Source organism: Sorex fumeus, unplaced genomic scaffold (assembly GCF_029834395.1).
Source record: "Sorex fumeus unplaced genomic scaffold, SorFum_2.1 ptg000034l, whole genome shotgun sequence".
In the NCBI taxonomy this organism is placed as follows: domain Eukaryota; kingdom Metazoa; phylum Chordata; class Mammalia; order Eulipotyphla; family Soricidae; genus Sorex; species Sorex fumeus.
The window spans coordinates 32,316,782-32,332,044 of NW_026606091.1; the positions used below are offsets into that span (position 1 = coordinate 32,316,782).

The 15,263-nt window shown below is 50.3% G+C and overlaps 1 protein-coding gene across 1 annotated transcript; it reads right to left on the minus strand.

The window, feature by feature from the left end:
- Positions 1–778: 778 nt before the first annotated feature.
- Positions 779–14,361, minus strand: TRMO (tRNA methyltransferase O). Its single transcript, XM_056117235.1, has 5 exons — positions 14,251–14,361; positions 11,815–11,989; positions 9,175–9,332; positions 4,408–5,004; positions 779–1,192 (listed from the first exon to the last, which is right to left on the minus strand). The coding sequence occupies exons 1-5, from the start codon at positions 14,327–14,329 to the stop codon at positions 933–935; spliced, it is 1,269 nt and encodes a 422-aa protein (XP_055973210.1). The 5' UTR covers positions 14,330–14,361; the 3' UTR covers positions 779–932.
- Positions 14,362–15,263: the final 902 nt, after the last annotated feature.

The following is a 15,263-nucleotide window of genomic DNA, read 5'->3' on the forward strand; positions in this document are numbered from 1 at the left end:
ATGATCACTGTCACTGTCACTGTCCTCCTGTTCATCGATTTGCTCAAGCGGGCCCAGTAACATCTCCACTGTGACAATTGTTACTGTGTTTGGCATATCGAATATGTCACAGGTAGCTTGCCAGGCTTTACCATGCGGGCAAGACACTCTCGGTAGCTTACCGGGCTCTCCGAGAGGAGTGGAGGAATCGAACTCAGGTCGGCCATGTTGGCCACTTGCAAAGCAAACACCCTGCCGGCTGTGCTATCGCTCCAGCCCACTATGATGATAATAGTTGGAAATGATCACACTGGACAAGAACTGAGTGCTAAAAGTAGGTAAAAGGATATAGATGATGACCTTCCAGTATCTGCATTGCAAACCACAATGCCCAAAAGGAGAGGGGTCGGGGGGAGTGCCTGCCACAGAGGCAGGCTGGTGGTGGGGAGGTGATGCGAAGAAACCTGGGACATTGGTGCTGGGACATGTACACTGGTGGAGGGACGGGTGTTGGAACACTGTATGACTGAATCCTGATCATGAGGTTTTGTAAGGGTTTCACAGTGATTCAATAAAAAAAAAATCTATGAAAAAAAATGAAAGATTTTGAAAGCAAAACAAAAAACCTGTGTTATCTTCCCAGCTTCCCTCTCAAAAAATGTCTATATACTTTTTAATAAAAGTTTGCATTTTTATTTTAAAATAAATTCTAAAAGAAGTTTAAGGCAGCAGTGCCTTGGCTATGCTATGACTAGGCCAAAGGTATACAACAGTTTCTCTGCGGTTAAGACCTCAGAAGTTTATTAAAATATACCGCTTTCAAATACACTGTTTGAACCACCCCAATAAATCGAAGCCGTGAAATCCCAAGGAGCCTCATCCTCCTGCGAAGCAGACACCTTGTGCTCGAGGCCATGGAATCCTGCAGTTGCCACCAGAGCCAAGCTGAGTTCCTAGGGTACTGTGGCCTCTGCGGCCTCCCCAGGGCCAGTCACCCCACCGGGCCCAGAAGCCGGCTGGATCCAGAGTACCTCGGCGAAGTTGTTGCCAAACCAGCAGGTGATGTGCACAGTGTCGACGGTGAAGTAGAAGAGGCGGTCCTGGCACAGCTTCCGGCGATACACGGACCTGGGGTCGGCCGCCAACACTGCCTCGATGGCCTGCCGGGCCTCCGCCGCCGACTGGAGGTACCTGAAGGGCGATGGCCCGCCACCTGCAATGAGACACACGCTCACTCGGCACCCGGCTCAATGCGTGCTGCTAAGAGGGCCAGAGTCCTCACGGAGATGCCACCAGGGCTGAGCTGTGCCCCCCGCACCCCGAATGTCATGGGCTGAACAGAAGACCACGCGGTGGTCTACCTTCGTCTCCCGATGTTCCTTTTCTCATCACCAAAATCTCACTTTCCTATGCCCTGTGTGAACTTGGAGTTTCTCGATGTGGCCTTCCCAGGGGACAGTGACAAGCAGGCAGCACATGGGGAGACCCTACACCCCCGAGCCTGGTTCAGAGTGGACAGAGGCTTACCCTGCCCACTGGCAAACGTCCCATATTTAAATCATCGTTCATGTTTTCTAACCTTAATAATAAAAAAAAAAATACTGTATTTTTAAACGCAGTCACCAAAACTGTAGAGCATGGGTGAAGGCATTTACCTTGTACGTGGCTGACCCTACTTTGATCCCCAGCACCACTTTGATCCCCTGAGCACCACTAGAAGTGATCCCTAAGCATAGCCGGGTGTGACCTAGAAACCGAAAAATAAATTCAAAAAATAAAAAAGCAGCTGTGACCTAGCTTTTAAAGGTGACAACCTAACTAACACACCCTGGCGACTGGGCCAGGCCCTTCCTGGTAGCCCAGAGCCACAAACAGTATCCCTGCTCCCAGCACCGGCAGCAGCAGGGGGAGAGCGGGCCCTTCCGACAGAGGGTCCTGTGTCAGGTAAGAGCCCCAGGTCACAAATGTGCAGCCATGAAGTAGAGCAGTCAAGCGGGAGCAGGCAGTAATAAGGTTCCTTTCCTACAAGGCTCAGAAATGACTCAAGCATTTTGTTCGGTTGGTTTTGTTCTTGGGCCACACCCAGCACTGCTCAGGGGTTACTCCTGGCTTGGCACTCAGAAATCGGTCCTGGTGGGCTCGGGGGACCATGTGGGACGCGGGGGACCAAACATGGGTCAGTTCGTTGCAAGGCAAACGCCCTATCCGCTGTACTAGTGCTCCAGTCCCTGAGGCATTACTTTAAAGACTCAAAGAATAAAAACCTTTCCACAACCATCCCTATTGGCAGTAGCAGGTCTGGCAGAAGCTCCCAAACTCCGTGGGGCTGCTCACGTGGCAAAGGCTCGCTTGCTTCACTGCCTGCATGGTTTCCTGACTCAGCCCAATGCCTCTTCTCTGCTCCCTTTCTGAACCCTTCTCTCCCACGGGGCCCACAGCATTTCTTCCAGTTCCTGTCCAGCACCAATTCCTCCTTATTTTGGATCCCTTGTTTTGGATCTTTCCTTGTTTCTAGATTTTTTTTTTTTTTTTTTTTTTGCTTTTTGGGTAAAACCCAGCGATGCACAGGGGTTACTCCTGGCTTTTGCACTCAGGAATTACTCCTGGCAGTGCTCAGGGGACCATATGAGTGCTGGGAATCGAACCTGGGTTGGCCACATCCAAGGCAAACACCCTACCCACTGTGCTATCACTCCAGCCCCTCTGGATTGAATTTCATGAACTGTTTCTTGCTCCTGTCCTGTCTCTAAATTCTGTTCTTAACTTCCTGTTTGATGGTTTGAATTCACAATTTCTATTTCTAACCTTCATTTAAAAAATCAGTAAGGCATATTATAACATCTCAGACACACCACACTGTAGTTTCCAAAACAGAACTTTCAGAAAAAAGGACAAACCGGAAAAGAGGAGTATACTCGGGGGAGCCCTTTGAGGTTCCACCCCCTCAAAAAACTTTAAGTCCCTTAAGAGCAGAAATCCTCCTCCCGCAGATGCCAGAGATGGAAGAATCTTCTTAAGCAAGACTTCGTCCAGAGAGGCCACTCCCACTGATGCTAACTGGGCAGTTCGATGTTCAGGCCTGGCAGAGCTAGGAGGCACCAAGGCTACCCTGGCAGTGCTAAGGGAGGCGGCGGAGCGGTCATCCAGTGTTAGGGGGTCAACCCTCGGCTGCGCACGAATGTCAGGCATGTGCTCTACTACCAAGCCGTCCCCCAGCCCTGTTAGCCTAACTTTTCTAATTAAAAGGCAATGTTAAAAATACATGCTTGAGGCTGGAGCAACAGCACAGTGGGTAGGGGGTTTGCCTTGCATGCGGCCAACCCAGGTTCGATTCCCAGCATCCCCTAAGGTCCCCCAGCACCTCCAGGAGTGATTCCTGAGTGCAGAGCCAGGAGTAACCCCTGAGCATCGTTGGGTGTGACCCAAAAAGAAAAAAATAAATGAAATAAATAAAAATATATGCTTGGTCTAACGGACACCCTCAGAGGAAATACGAACAGCACAACCCTTGAGTGGCAGGAGAAATCTGATGTCTCCTTGATAAAGGGGGGCGTGTTAATGAGACCGCTGTGTCCGCACACACCCCCCCTTCCTCCACTCTACCGTGCTACGTGGCATCTGCTGGGGGCTAAAAAAATTGGCTAGCAACCAGGCTCTGCACCTCTGCTAAGAACCACATGGCCAAAGGGGCCTTCTGTCTTCAGAGAAGGGGATGTCTCAGGTGCAGGATTCATGGGGGCAGTTTGTTTGTTTTAGAGCCATACTCTGCAGTGCTCAGGGCTTACTTCTGGCTCTCAGGAATCACTCCCATCAGGCTCAGGGAACCATATGGGCTACTGGGGATAAAACCTGGGTGGACCACGTGCACAGCGAATTGCCCTACCCACTAGATTACTGAGCCCGGACCCTGGGACGATTCATTCCTTGAGCTGTCGGTACCAAAAGTTATGCTATGAGCTACCTGACACTTAGGATCAGGACTGGAGACTTAGAACAGAAGTGAAGGTGCTCGTCCGGCAAGCAGCCTGTCCTGGTTTGATCCCTGGCAGCACCCGGTTCCCTGAGCCTTTCCATGGGGTCACCCCTTAAGTAGCAGCCGGCATAGCCCCAACCCATCCCCGCCCGCACATGGACTCTCTCTGTAGTCCAAAACCAATGGTAAAAGCTTATCTGCTAGAGCACAGAACAAGCACCCTCAGCGCCAGGCAGCCGTCTATAGACTGCCGCAGGCAAAGAGGAACCCCCACTCCTTCCTGGGGGGGTGGAGAGCCAGCAGTAGTGACAGGGTCGGGAAAAGATTCCTGAGTGAACAATATCAGCTGACAGCTGGGCCCGAGATCAGTACCTTCCAACTGCTCATGAAGGGCTCCTGGGTGCGCGGCGACGCCAAGAGCCTGCCCCATCACCCGGGCAGGGGCCCCCACTCACCTGCAGATCCAAGGTCCCGGAGTTGCATCTCTGCGTGAGGCGTGAACCGAACTTGCAAGGGAGCCACGGGGGCCTCCCTCACCCAGGCGGGCACGGCGCTGCACGGGGCTGCCCCGGTTGGTTCCCGGGGGGCCATCTCTGCTCTGATCCCCACTGGGGCCCAGGAGCCTGTCCCCTGGCCATCGCTGCCTTCCTCTGAAGCAGGCTGCTCCACGGCTGGCTCTGCCGACACACTCGGGCCCCAGTCGTGTCCCGATTCGGAGCCCAGCTCTGCGGCCACCTCCCAGCTTGGGGGTGAGGGCTGCGGGGCACAGGCTGTCTCGTTCGGCTTCCCGCCCTTCTCTCCTGCAGCCCCGTCCTCTGGGTACTGCGGCCTCCCCTCAGGGCCATCGTGGGGCCATAGTCCAGACAGTGCTGAGAGTCTGCCCTCAGAGCAGGGCACAGTTTCCAAATGGGGCTGGCGCTTCGGGGGGCTCGTGCTCCCGAGAGGTGCCGTCGGGCAGCTTTGGGGTGAGTCATAGTCTGCTATGTAGGGCTTTATGTCCAGGACAGGTGTGCCATGAATCATGTCGATCCCAGACAGGTACACGGCTCCATCTGCAATGGGAAAAACAGCCTTTTGGGAATGTGAACGAGGGGGACTGGGAGAGGGCCCCAGGCTCCAACACAGCATGGTCCCTCAAGCACCACTATATGGCCAAACACACCTTCCCCCACAAAAATAAAAGAAGAACCAAACAATGAAGAACAGTGGCAACAACTGTTCTTGCTGTCTCTCCAGCTTACTGACAACTGTGCCCTAGGCCGGGCCCCTACACAGGATGCGGGCACCTGGAAACCCTCCTATCCCGTACAGCTTCCTTACCCATTTACCTAGTTACCTACTGACCCCCATCAGTCCCCTCGACTAAGCAGAAAGGTCTGCCTGAGCCCCTTCTCCGTCTCCCGTGGAGCACTGGAGAGGGCAGCCTCATCCTTCCCACTCTGCTCCAGGCACATTCGAGTCCTTGCTGGATCTCTGTGGCACCACCAAAGGCATCACTGCAGCCAGTGGGTGCAGGGGTAGCCCATGAGACCCATTTCCCCAGGGGTGGGCGGCCCCTCCTCTCAGGCCAGGGTGACGGCACTCAACAGCTCTGCTGTCTATCACCTGGGCGCTCCCGTGTGCCTGCCTGTGCACACATGTGAGGGAGTGAGTACAGCCACGCTGCTGCATGGACTGTGGGCAAGGGCAAGGAGCTGCAGGTGGCCATGAGCAGCAAGGTGCTGGGGCCTCACTCCCATGACTGCCAGGAAGGGAATTCTACCAAGCCCGAGAGAACTCAGAAGCAGGACTGCCAGGGAAGGATTCACTCCAGCCGGCCCCCGAAGGTCAGCCTCGGTGAGACTGCTAGCAGAGGGCCTGGGGAAGCTCTTCGTTCGAACTCCTGGACAGAACAGCGTGTGCTGTCGGAACTAGCCAGTGCATGGTGACGCTCTGCACAGCACAGAAACTAAACACCCCACAGGCAGAGAGCATCAGGCAAGACTGCCTCCCACCACCACTGTTTGGCTCCTGTTGCTGGTGCAGAGTTTCTAACTTTGACTTAAGACTCAAAAACTGCACATGGTCCCACTCAAGTCTGTTTCCACTTAAGAAAAATAACTAGGGGCAGTTATTTAGTACAGAAGCACAGAAGATTAGGCACTCTCGCCTTCCTGCATCAGCTGCTTCCAAGCAGCCCCAGCGCCATCTTCAGCACTGCCTGTGGTTCCCTGAGCAACCGCCAGGGGTCACTCCTTAGCAGAGAGACAGGAATAGTCTGAGCACTCTGGATGTGGCTCAAACTAAGAAAAAATGATGAATAAAGGTATTTAATGTCTAAAATACACTTACGTTGAGTGAGCCTGCTCTGGGGTGGGGAGATGATTCTGGACTCTCCAAGAGTAAACTCTGCCTGAGAGTTTAAAGGACAGACAACACAGCACGGCGAAAGCTCGTGCAGTCTGACAGCCCCAGACTGACTTTCATTAGGCAAATGCTCTAACATCCAAGAGCCCGAGTTCCCACACCCATCAAAAACTGCTATAAAGCATCATACAAACACTAACCATTATCTGAAAGAGTGTTTATTTAGTGCATGGCAAGAGTGATGCATTTGCCATTTCCCCATTCCCCTGGACTCCCCTGTTAGAATGCCCAGGTCTTCTGTAAGGCAGGGACTTTCTGTTTTGTTCTGTTTCTTTTGTTCGGTTTTGGACCACACCCAGTTGTACTCAGTACTTATTCCTGACTCACTCCTGGCAGGTGTTTAAGGACCATATGAGATGCCAGGGAACAAACCCAGGTTAGCTGTGTGCAAGGCAAGAGCCCTACCTGCTGTACTAGTGATCCAGTCCCAATGAAGGCAGGGGTTTTTAAACCGGTTCGTTTAACTGCTGTACCCCCAGCATCCAAAACACTGCCTGGCACACAGCGCTCAACGGGTATGTGTGGGCTGCACAAGTGAGCATAAAATGTTCCAGGGTTAGGGGCTGGAGCAATAGCTCAGCAGGTAGGGCATTTGCCTTGCACATGGCCGACCAAGGTTTGATGCCCAGCATCCCATATGGTCCCCTGAGTACCGCCAGGGGTAATTCCTGAGTGCAGAGCCTGGAGTAACCCCTGTGCATCGCTGGGTGTGACCCAAAAAGCAAAAAAAAAAAAAAAAAAAAAGTTCCAGGATTATTGGTTCACCATCACAAATTGATAAACTCCAAACTGGATTGATGATGTACTTTTCTGGAAAACTGAATTGATGACAATGCAGCGAGGGGAGTTCAGGGAAAGGGCAAGCCAAATAACTGCTCTAAGCTATTTATCCCCCAATAATCCAAAAAGAACTCAAAGAATGTTTCTTTTATAAGACTGAAATAAATAAATAAATAAATAAAACTCCTGTGGTATCTCAGAAAAGGTAGGTCTTCCTCCTCCACCCTCTCTACCAACAAGCAGACTGGAGCCTGGACTGAGCTCCTGACTTCTAGTCTAAGAGCTGTTTCACCATCTGCTGCCAAAACATGCTGATTATGGGGTTGGAGTGATAGTACAGCATGCACGGCGATTGCCTTGCAAGCAGGCAACCCAGGTTCAATCCCTGGCATCCCAAATGGTTCCCTGAGCACTGCCAGGAGTGATTCCTGAGCATCGCCAGGTGTGGCCAAACTCCCATCCACCCACTCTCAAAACCAACAGACAAACAAAAAATCATGCTGATCTGGCTCAGACGGATTCAAGTGATCTGGTTCAGATGGATTCTGGAAAACCCAGCAAATTACAATGCAGCAAGAAGAGTTCTTCCAAATACATGGCTTATTTCAATGTAAAGCAATGGGATGCTTCCAAAACGGTATGGCCTGGCTCAGGAGCCAGTTTGTACATGAGCCTGTGGTTCAAGCCTTTGTGGGGTTTTAGACAGGGAGTTCCAGTCCAGCAGAAGTTCAGAATTGTCAGCGGCACTGGGCCTTAACACAAGCCTATCGACTCAATGCTGCTGGAAAATGCTGCCGTGGTAGCCCGTGCTTCCTGTCCCACATGTGGACAGTCTAAGGGCTACATTTGAAAGCCCACAGGAACTTAAAACAATTTTTCAGGAGGTGGGGGGGCCTGAGTAATAGCACAGTGGGTATGGCATTTGCCTTGTACATGGCTGACCCAGATCTGATCCCCCACACCCCATATGGTCCTCAAAGCTTTGCCAGGAATGATTTTTGAGTGGAGACAGAAGTAAGCCCTGATCAAAAAAAAAAAAAAAAAACTAGAACATGAGCTTCCATATGACCCAGCAATACCAATTCTGTACACTGCTGCCAGAATCTGGAAAAAATCCAAGTGCCCAAGAACAGACGAGTGGTTAAAGAAACTTTGGTACATCTGCACAATGGAATACTATGCAACTATTGGGAAACTTGAAGTCATGAAATTTGCTTATCAGTGGATGATCATGGATAATATCATGCTAAGCAAAATGAGTCAAAGAGAGACAGACATAGAATGAGTGCATCATTTGTAGAATATAAAATATCATAATATGAGACTAACACCCAGGTTCTGTAGAGACAGGGCCAAGAAGATTGCTCTACAGTTGGAAGCCTGGAAGCCTGTCTATGAGCTGGGAGAAAGGGCAGCTGGGATAGAGAAGGGATCACTAAGTCAACGGTGGTTGGAGGGATTGCTCGGGATGGGAGATGTGTGCTGAAAGAAAAGGACCAAACATGATGCCCTCTCATTATCTGTATTATAAACCATAATGCCCATAATTAGAGAGAAAGAGGGAAATTGCCACAGAAATGGGGGGAGGGGACACTGGGGACTTTGGTGATGGAAAATGTACACTGGTGAAGGGATGGGTGTTCGATCATTGTATGACTGAAACTCAAATATGAATGCTTTTTAAGTGTAGCTCACAATGATTCAATAAAAAAAAAAAAAAAGACGTAAGCCCTGAGCAGTCTGGTGAGGCCTCCAAACAAACAAAATAATTCAAATTATTAAGGAATTTATACCTCTGAATACATGCAATGATATAAACTAACTCTGAGCACCCAAGAGAGCTTTGTTTCAATGTGCCTGTATGCGACCATCCTTCTAATATTCCTTTGTTCGTTTCATTTTCTTCTATGTCTAAACGAATTGCAGCACAGGTTCTAATCTGAGTAAGAGCCAGTGGTAAATAGCAGGCAGACTTTATAAGACTACTTGTGGGTAGCCTTATAAAAATCACTAAGGCCAGAAACGCAACAGGTTACCTTCTACCTTTTCCAGCCTGGCCAGAGTCAGTCCAATTGCGTTGGGACGATGGGGGCTCCTTGTGGAAAACACTCCAGTCTTTGCACCATCCAGCCGAGGAGGCTGCACTTTGGCCTTACAGCTCAAATGACCATTCTTGTGAAAAACAAACAAAATCCTATTGAAAAAAACAAAACCAATGAGTGGAGAGGGGTGGGGGTGAGGGGGCAGGAAGCATAAGTCAGACTATCAAAATGATTTAAATGAAGACATTTTTTATTTTGCAAACATTACAAATAGGGGAAAAAAAGGCCTGAATAATATCAAAATTTCTATCAGTAGAAAAGAGTTAATATTTGGGGCGGAGTAATAGTATAGCGAGTAGGGCGTTTGCCTTGCACGAGGCCGACCAGAGTCTGATTCCAACATCCCATATGGTTCCCTGAACACCACCAGAAGTAATTTCTGAGTGCAGAGCAGGAGCAATCCCTGAGCACCATCAGGTGTGTCCCCTAGTCTCCCCGCTCCAAAAGTAATACCATTCCAATTTCTTATTTTGGGGTTACTCCTGGCTGTGCCCAGGACCTACTCCTGGCTCTGTGCTCAGGAATAACTCATGGCGTAGTCCAGGGAACGATACAGTGCCGGGGATTGAACCTAAATAAGCTGCTTGCAGGGTCCCCATTCCCATTCCTCAAAGAAGACCGGCTTATCTCTGAAGACAAGCAGTAATGAACAGGAGGAAATCAACAGGCCTTTGTCGCAAGAATGAAGCACAATGTTTACTAAGCACCTTCTCTATGCCAGGGAGCACACTGGGCGGTAAAACAAGCCCATGTTCTATCAGCAAGCCACATCCTCACTCAGCACTCAGCTAGATACTCACAGACATACTGCATTTCATCAGCATCACAACTGCAAGAAGTATAATTTCTCCCATTTGGGTCGGGGTGGGAGGGAGTGGGGGATGTGATCCAGGGATGGAACTCAGGCTTCACATATGTAAAGCAAGGCCATACTCCATTTTAAGGATGAAGACACTGAACCTCAGAAACGTTAAATGGGCCAGAGCGACAGGACAGGAGGCAGGGTGATTACCCTGCATGTGGCTGACCCAGGGCTTGATTTCTGGTTTCCCAATGATCCCCTGAGGCCTGCCAGGCTTGATCCCTGAGAAAAGAGCCAGGAGCAACCCCTAAGCAGCATCAGGTGTGGTCTAAAACAACAACAAACAGTGGACCAGAGAGATAGTACAGCAGTTAGGGCACTTGCCTTGCACAAGGCCAACCTGGATTCAATCCCCAGCATCCCATATGGTCCCCTAAGCACTGCCAGGAGTGATTCCTGAGTGCAGAGCCAGGGTTAAGGCCTGAGTACTACTAGGTATGGCTCCCTTTCTACCCCCTCCAAAAAAAAAAAAAAAAACACATGATCTCTTTCTAGAATTTTGAGTTTATTCTTTATAAAAGCGATGCTTTAATTCAATAGTACATAAACTTGGGTCAGAACATCAAGAAACTCATACGCCAAGAAAGGAAAAAACTTTTTAAGTTACAAAGAGCAATAGTCATGTACGGCATTTTTCTATTCTGCCCAAGTTCCCTCCCCCAAGAAATCATTAGTAATAAACTTTTAGAAAGCACTTTTAGGTCCTCACCAGTAAAATTAAGTGAATTCGGGCTGCAGATTTGGAGGTAAAGAAGAATGAACAGAGATCTTCAGGAAATAGTAACAGAAGTGCCACAAAGGCCTGAATGAGCAAAACTTATCTAAAGCTTCTCTGCCTCCTTTGTCTTTTTCAAAGAGTAAACTTAAGGGGCCAGAGAGAGATACAACAGTTAGGGCATTTGCGATCGAACCGACCAGGGTTTGATCCCCAGCATCTCACATAGTCCCCCAAGCACCACCAGGAGTAATTCCTGACTGCAGAGCCAAGAGGAACCCCTGAGCATCACCAGGTGTGGCCCAACAACAACAACAACGAAAGAGCAGACTTAATTCTTGTAGGCTATCGGGCAGAGTCTGTACAGATCAAGACAGTAAATATTTTAAGAGTTTTCAGGCTGACCAGTCTCTGTTGTAACAATCCAACCAGTTCTGCTGTCAGAACACAGGATATACACAAACAAATGGACACGGCTGTCTTCCCACACACTTGTTTATGAAAACAGGCGGTGGGTAATTCGATGCACCAGCAGCTGCTTGTACTCCCATGGCGCCAGAGGAAAGACTGATGACTCACAGGGGGGAATGGGGACTATCGACAGAACACAGGGCAGAAAAAACTCTATCACACCTAGAAAGACCACAAATGCCTCATCAGTGGTTCTGCAGCTCCCAAGCATCCATGAAAGTATCTGAGTCATGCAGACGACCAATCGCCTGCAGGAAGGCAGCAGAGGAGCTTCCCAGCAACAGCCAAGAGCAGTCCGCGTGGCACATTCCAAGACCACCTTTAAGTGGAATACTTTACAAGAGGCCACAACCAGGTGATCCTGGCTGTGTACTCCAGTGGGCTTGGGGGTCTATACGCAGTGCCAGGAACTGAACCTAGGTGGCCCACGTGCAAGGCAAGCACCCTACTTGCTGTACTATTGCTCTAGCCCCAACAAGAGGAAGTTCCGGCCCAAAGCACCCCTTCCAACTATAAAACAACTTACCAAACATGAGAAAATTGTTCTAATCCCATCAAGGAATGTTCAGGATTATTAAAAATGCTCTTTCTAATTCTCAAGCAAGCCCGTGAGTGGCTACAAATGGACGGCTGCCTTGGAGTACCATTCTTGACCGAGAAACAGGATTCCAAGTAGCCAATTGGTTCAGTTAATATATTCCCTACAGAAGAAAATTAGATAAAAAATAATTACTCAGTGGTCAAAGACATAGGAAAGCATATCTTCTTTAAAGCACTGATTTCAGTTTTTAAATCTTGCAGGTATTATGCAATTATAAAGTAAGATCCCTACAAGAGCATTGAACATCTTCATCCATTACAGACAGTGTTAGAGCCCTTTAAATGATATGCTGGAAAGAGTATGGGTAGAAAAATGAGTAGAAAAGAGGGAGCTTTAAGCAGAATTCTAGGCCTATAATTCAAATTCCATGCTATCACGATTGGTCTGTGACATTAACCAGGATTAGAAAAAAATTTAGAGGGAAATGTGCACCAATTAATGAGAATCATCACAGTATTCAGGGAACAATCTGGGTTGTCTCGGGGTGAAATATAAGGCAGAAAATGAAGAGTGGAGAAACAGTTGTATGGAATTTAAAAACTCTTTTCGTTTGAAAGCAACAGAACATATGAACCAAATGATTTAAGGGAGTTTATGGGACCGCTTACTAATAGAACTAAGGACAGATCTCTGGAGAAAAGGTGTCACCAAGTCTCTAGTGGTTTTCTCTGGGTGATGGCACTATTTGTTCTTCTACTAGCTTCCTCTAATTTCTAAATCTAATTAACACTGGACTGCGAAATTTAGGTCTAAAGGGTTTACTTTTCCATGTCAAGGAGATTGTACAATGGAGTAAGACTGCCTTCACTGAGACCAAACCTGAATCCCGGGCATTACATATCCCCAAGTAACACCAGGGGATCACTCCTGACCACAGAATCAGATACAGCCCCTGAGGAATGCCCCAAAATAAAAAAACACAAATAAAGAGTTCAGTATTTGGTGAAAAACAGAAGTGGGCTTTCAGTGGTTGGCCATGCAGGAATCTGGATTAAAATTGACCCTGGTGGTGTCCCCAGGTGACTATGAAGTGGGAAGGAAAAAGGCAGCAGCCTCGAGAAAAGAATCTACTGCTTTCTCTCTATTCACCTCTGCCACCAGGAGATCAGCTGGGTAGATCTAGGGCTGATAAGAATCAGCTACGAGCCTTGCTCCTTGCAGGAAATGAAAGTCAGTCCTAGACCTTATCCGGGCCTTTCAAGTTCTTCGCCTTTCTCTTAGAAAAAGGAGACGATGAACAGTAAAGTTAAAAAACAGTTTTCAGTCACTAGTTTTTGAGGAAGGGAGTTGGGGGGTGGGAGGGGAGAGAGACAGAGATAGAGACAGAGAATGTGTGCTCAAGAAAAATCATGGACTTCTTCAGGGTGGAGAGAGCTCGAGAGAAAGTGGACATCTCCAGAGAGGGAGTCCCAATACACATCCCAGCATCAGATATAAAAGTATGAAAATATTCATCTTAAGAGGGGAGATGCAGGCGACACATGCACTCAAGCAGACACATGGGCACAGGCAGTAGATGGGGTAGGGCAGTATGTGTGTGTGCGCTTCCTTGGTGCAAGTTGGCTTTCATAGGGTTTCGGCCAATCTGCCTTCCAGGGGGCTTTCTAGCCAGATAAGAGTCCACGGCTAGGGTGGTTGCATAGGAGGCAGAATTGGGAATAGACGGTATCCTCTTTGAGATTCCTTTTCTGGACTTGGTTCCTACTGGAGATTCTCTCAGAGGAAATGTCCAGCCTTCTCTGGTCTGTGCTGGCACCAGGTAAAGATCTTATCAGGTCTAGTTCCAATGCCCATAAGGTAGGTGAGGTTTTGCAGCCTTAGGGCTACAGGTTTTATTACATCCCAGGAATTCCTTGCATGAGGGGCCCTTCCCAATCTACCTGCCCGCCAAATTAAAAATGATGCACACCTAAAGCCTATGACGATATCCTAAACTATTACTTCAATTGTAAAATAAAAATGGTATATTCTGCTCTAAATGACGGCGTGAAAAATCTGATTCCACCCCATTCCCAGCTGAGTTCAAAACCATTTACCACCCACCATCCCGACCCCATTCCCTTTCTCCCTCACTTCCTAGCACGGCACACGCCAGCCGTGGCACTTATGCATCCCCCAAATTGGCCTAACAGGAGCCGTCCGCGGTCCAGCTCCCCTTAGGGTGCGAGCCTCAGGCCCTGGCCGGGCACGCGCGGTGACGTCACTCTGCAGGCCAGGTCACGTGGTGGCAGGCGCACGTGACCCGAGCCTGCGCACTGAGCGGGAGCCGGCGCGCGGCGCTTCCCGGTCTCGCGCCACACGTCCCGGTAATGCGGCGCGGCCGGCGGCTGTGCGGCGAGGGCGGCTCGGCGCGGCCGTTACCTGTCTCCAGCGCGGGCTTCACACACCCACACCCGGGGGTCGCTGTGGGCCGAGGCCCGGCCGCCTCCAGGCCGCGCATGGCTACGAGTCCCAGAGTGGCCCGCGCGGGCGTGCGCGCGCGTCCGGCACTTCCGCTTCCGGCCTCCCGCTGCGGCGCCTGCGCAGTCGCACCGCGCCCGTGTTTGCCCGCGTCTTCCCAGCGGGCGCGGCGGGGCCTCGTGGCTGCTGCCGCTGCCGCTGCCGACCTTGGCCGCTCGGAAGTTTCCGTACCCGGGAGGCGACCCAGACTAGCCTCGGTCCCCTTGCCGGACGAGGACCGCGGCGAGGGGGCGGCTGGGAGCCCACGAGCACCGCCCAGCCGGTGGCCCACAGGCGGGACGCGCGTCTGAGACAAAGGATGCGCCGCGCGGGGCCCCGTGGCCGGGCGCGCTCGCTCCGGGTCAGCGTGTGGCCGAGCCGCCAGTCCCCCCACCCCGCCCTCACAGCCTGTGGGGAAAAAGATGCGAGTGGCCCAGCCCCGGGTCAGAGAGTGGGAAAGTGGGGAGGGGAAATTGATTTGTTTCTGGGGGGGTAACTTGAAAAGGGGCGCCCAAACGTAAAAAAAAAAAAATACTACTTTTCCTCTGAGAAAACCTTTTGGGATCATTCTTAGTGGATTTTTGATAACCAGCAATACAAAAGCAATGACTTAGGGTCTGCCTTTGAGGCAGGCTTGGGTGGGGGTGGGATGGGTGTTGGAATATTCAATGTAAACGATTATTGTGAAGAACTTTAAAAAAAAATTGTTCCTGGTGGCCAGTCAGCCCTGCACGGATAAGAGCCTCTCCTATCCCCACACTTCACAGCCAGCTCTCCCCCCCACCCCAGAGAAGTCTCTCCTCAGACATGGTTGTTTCTGAGGGGATGGGTTTGGCCACACCTGGCTGCGTACCCCCAGGGGCGCTGGTGGTGCTCAGGGCGGGGGCTCTCCTGGGTGCTGAGGCGCCAACCCGGACGTGGCAGGAGAAGCTGTC

Bases quoted from the DNA above. Each gene is read 5' to 3' on its own strand.
- TRMO (XM_056117235.1), bottom strand. From the start codon at position 14,329: ATGCGCGGCCTGGAGGCGGCCGGGCCTCGGCCCACAGCGACCCCCGGG. The intron at 9,333-11,814 runs GTAAGTTGTTTT...TTTTTTCAATAG, and splicing joins GAACAATTTTCTCATGTTTG to GATTTTGTTTGTTTTTCACA. The intron at 1,193-4,407 runs GTGAGTGGGGGC...GTCTCATTGCAG, and splicing joins CCGGGACCTTGGATCTGCAG to GTGGCGGGCCATCGCCCTTC.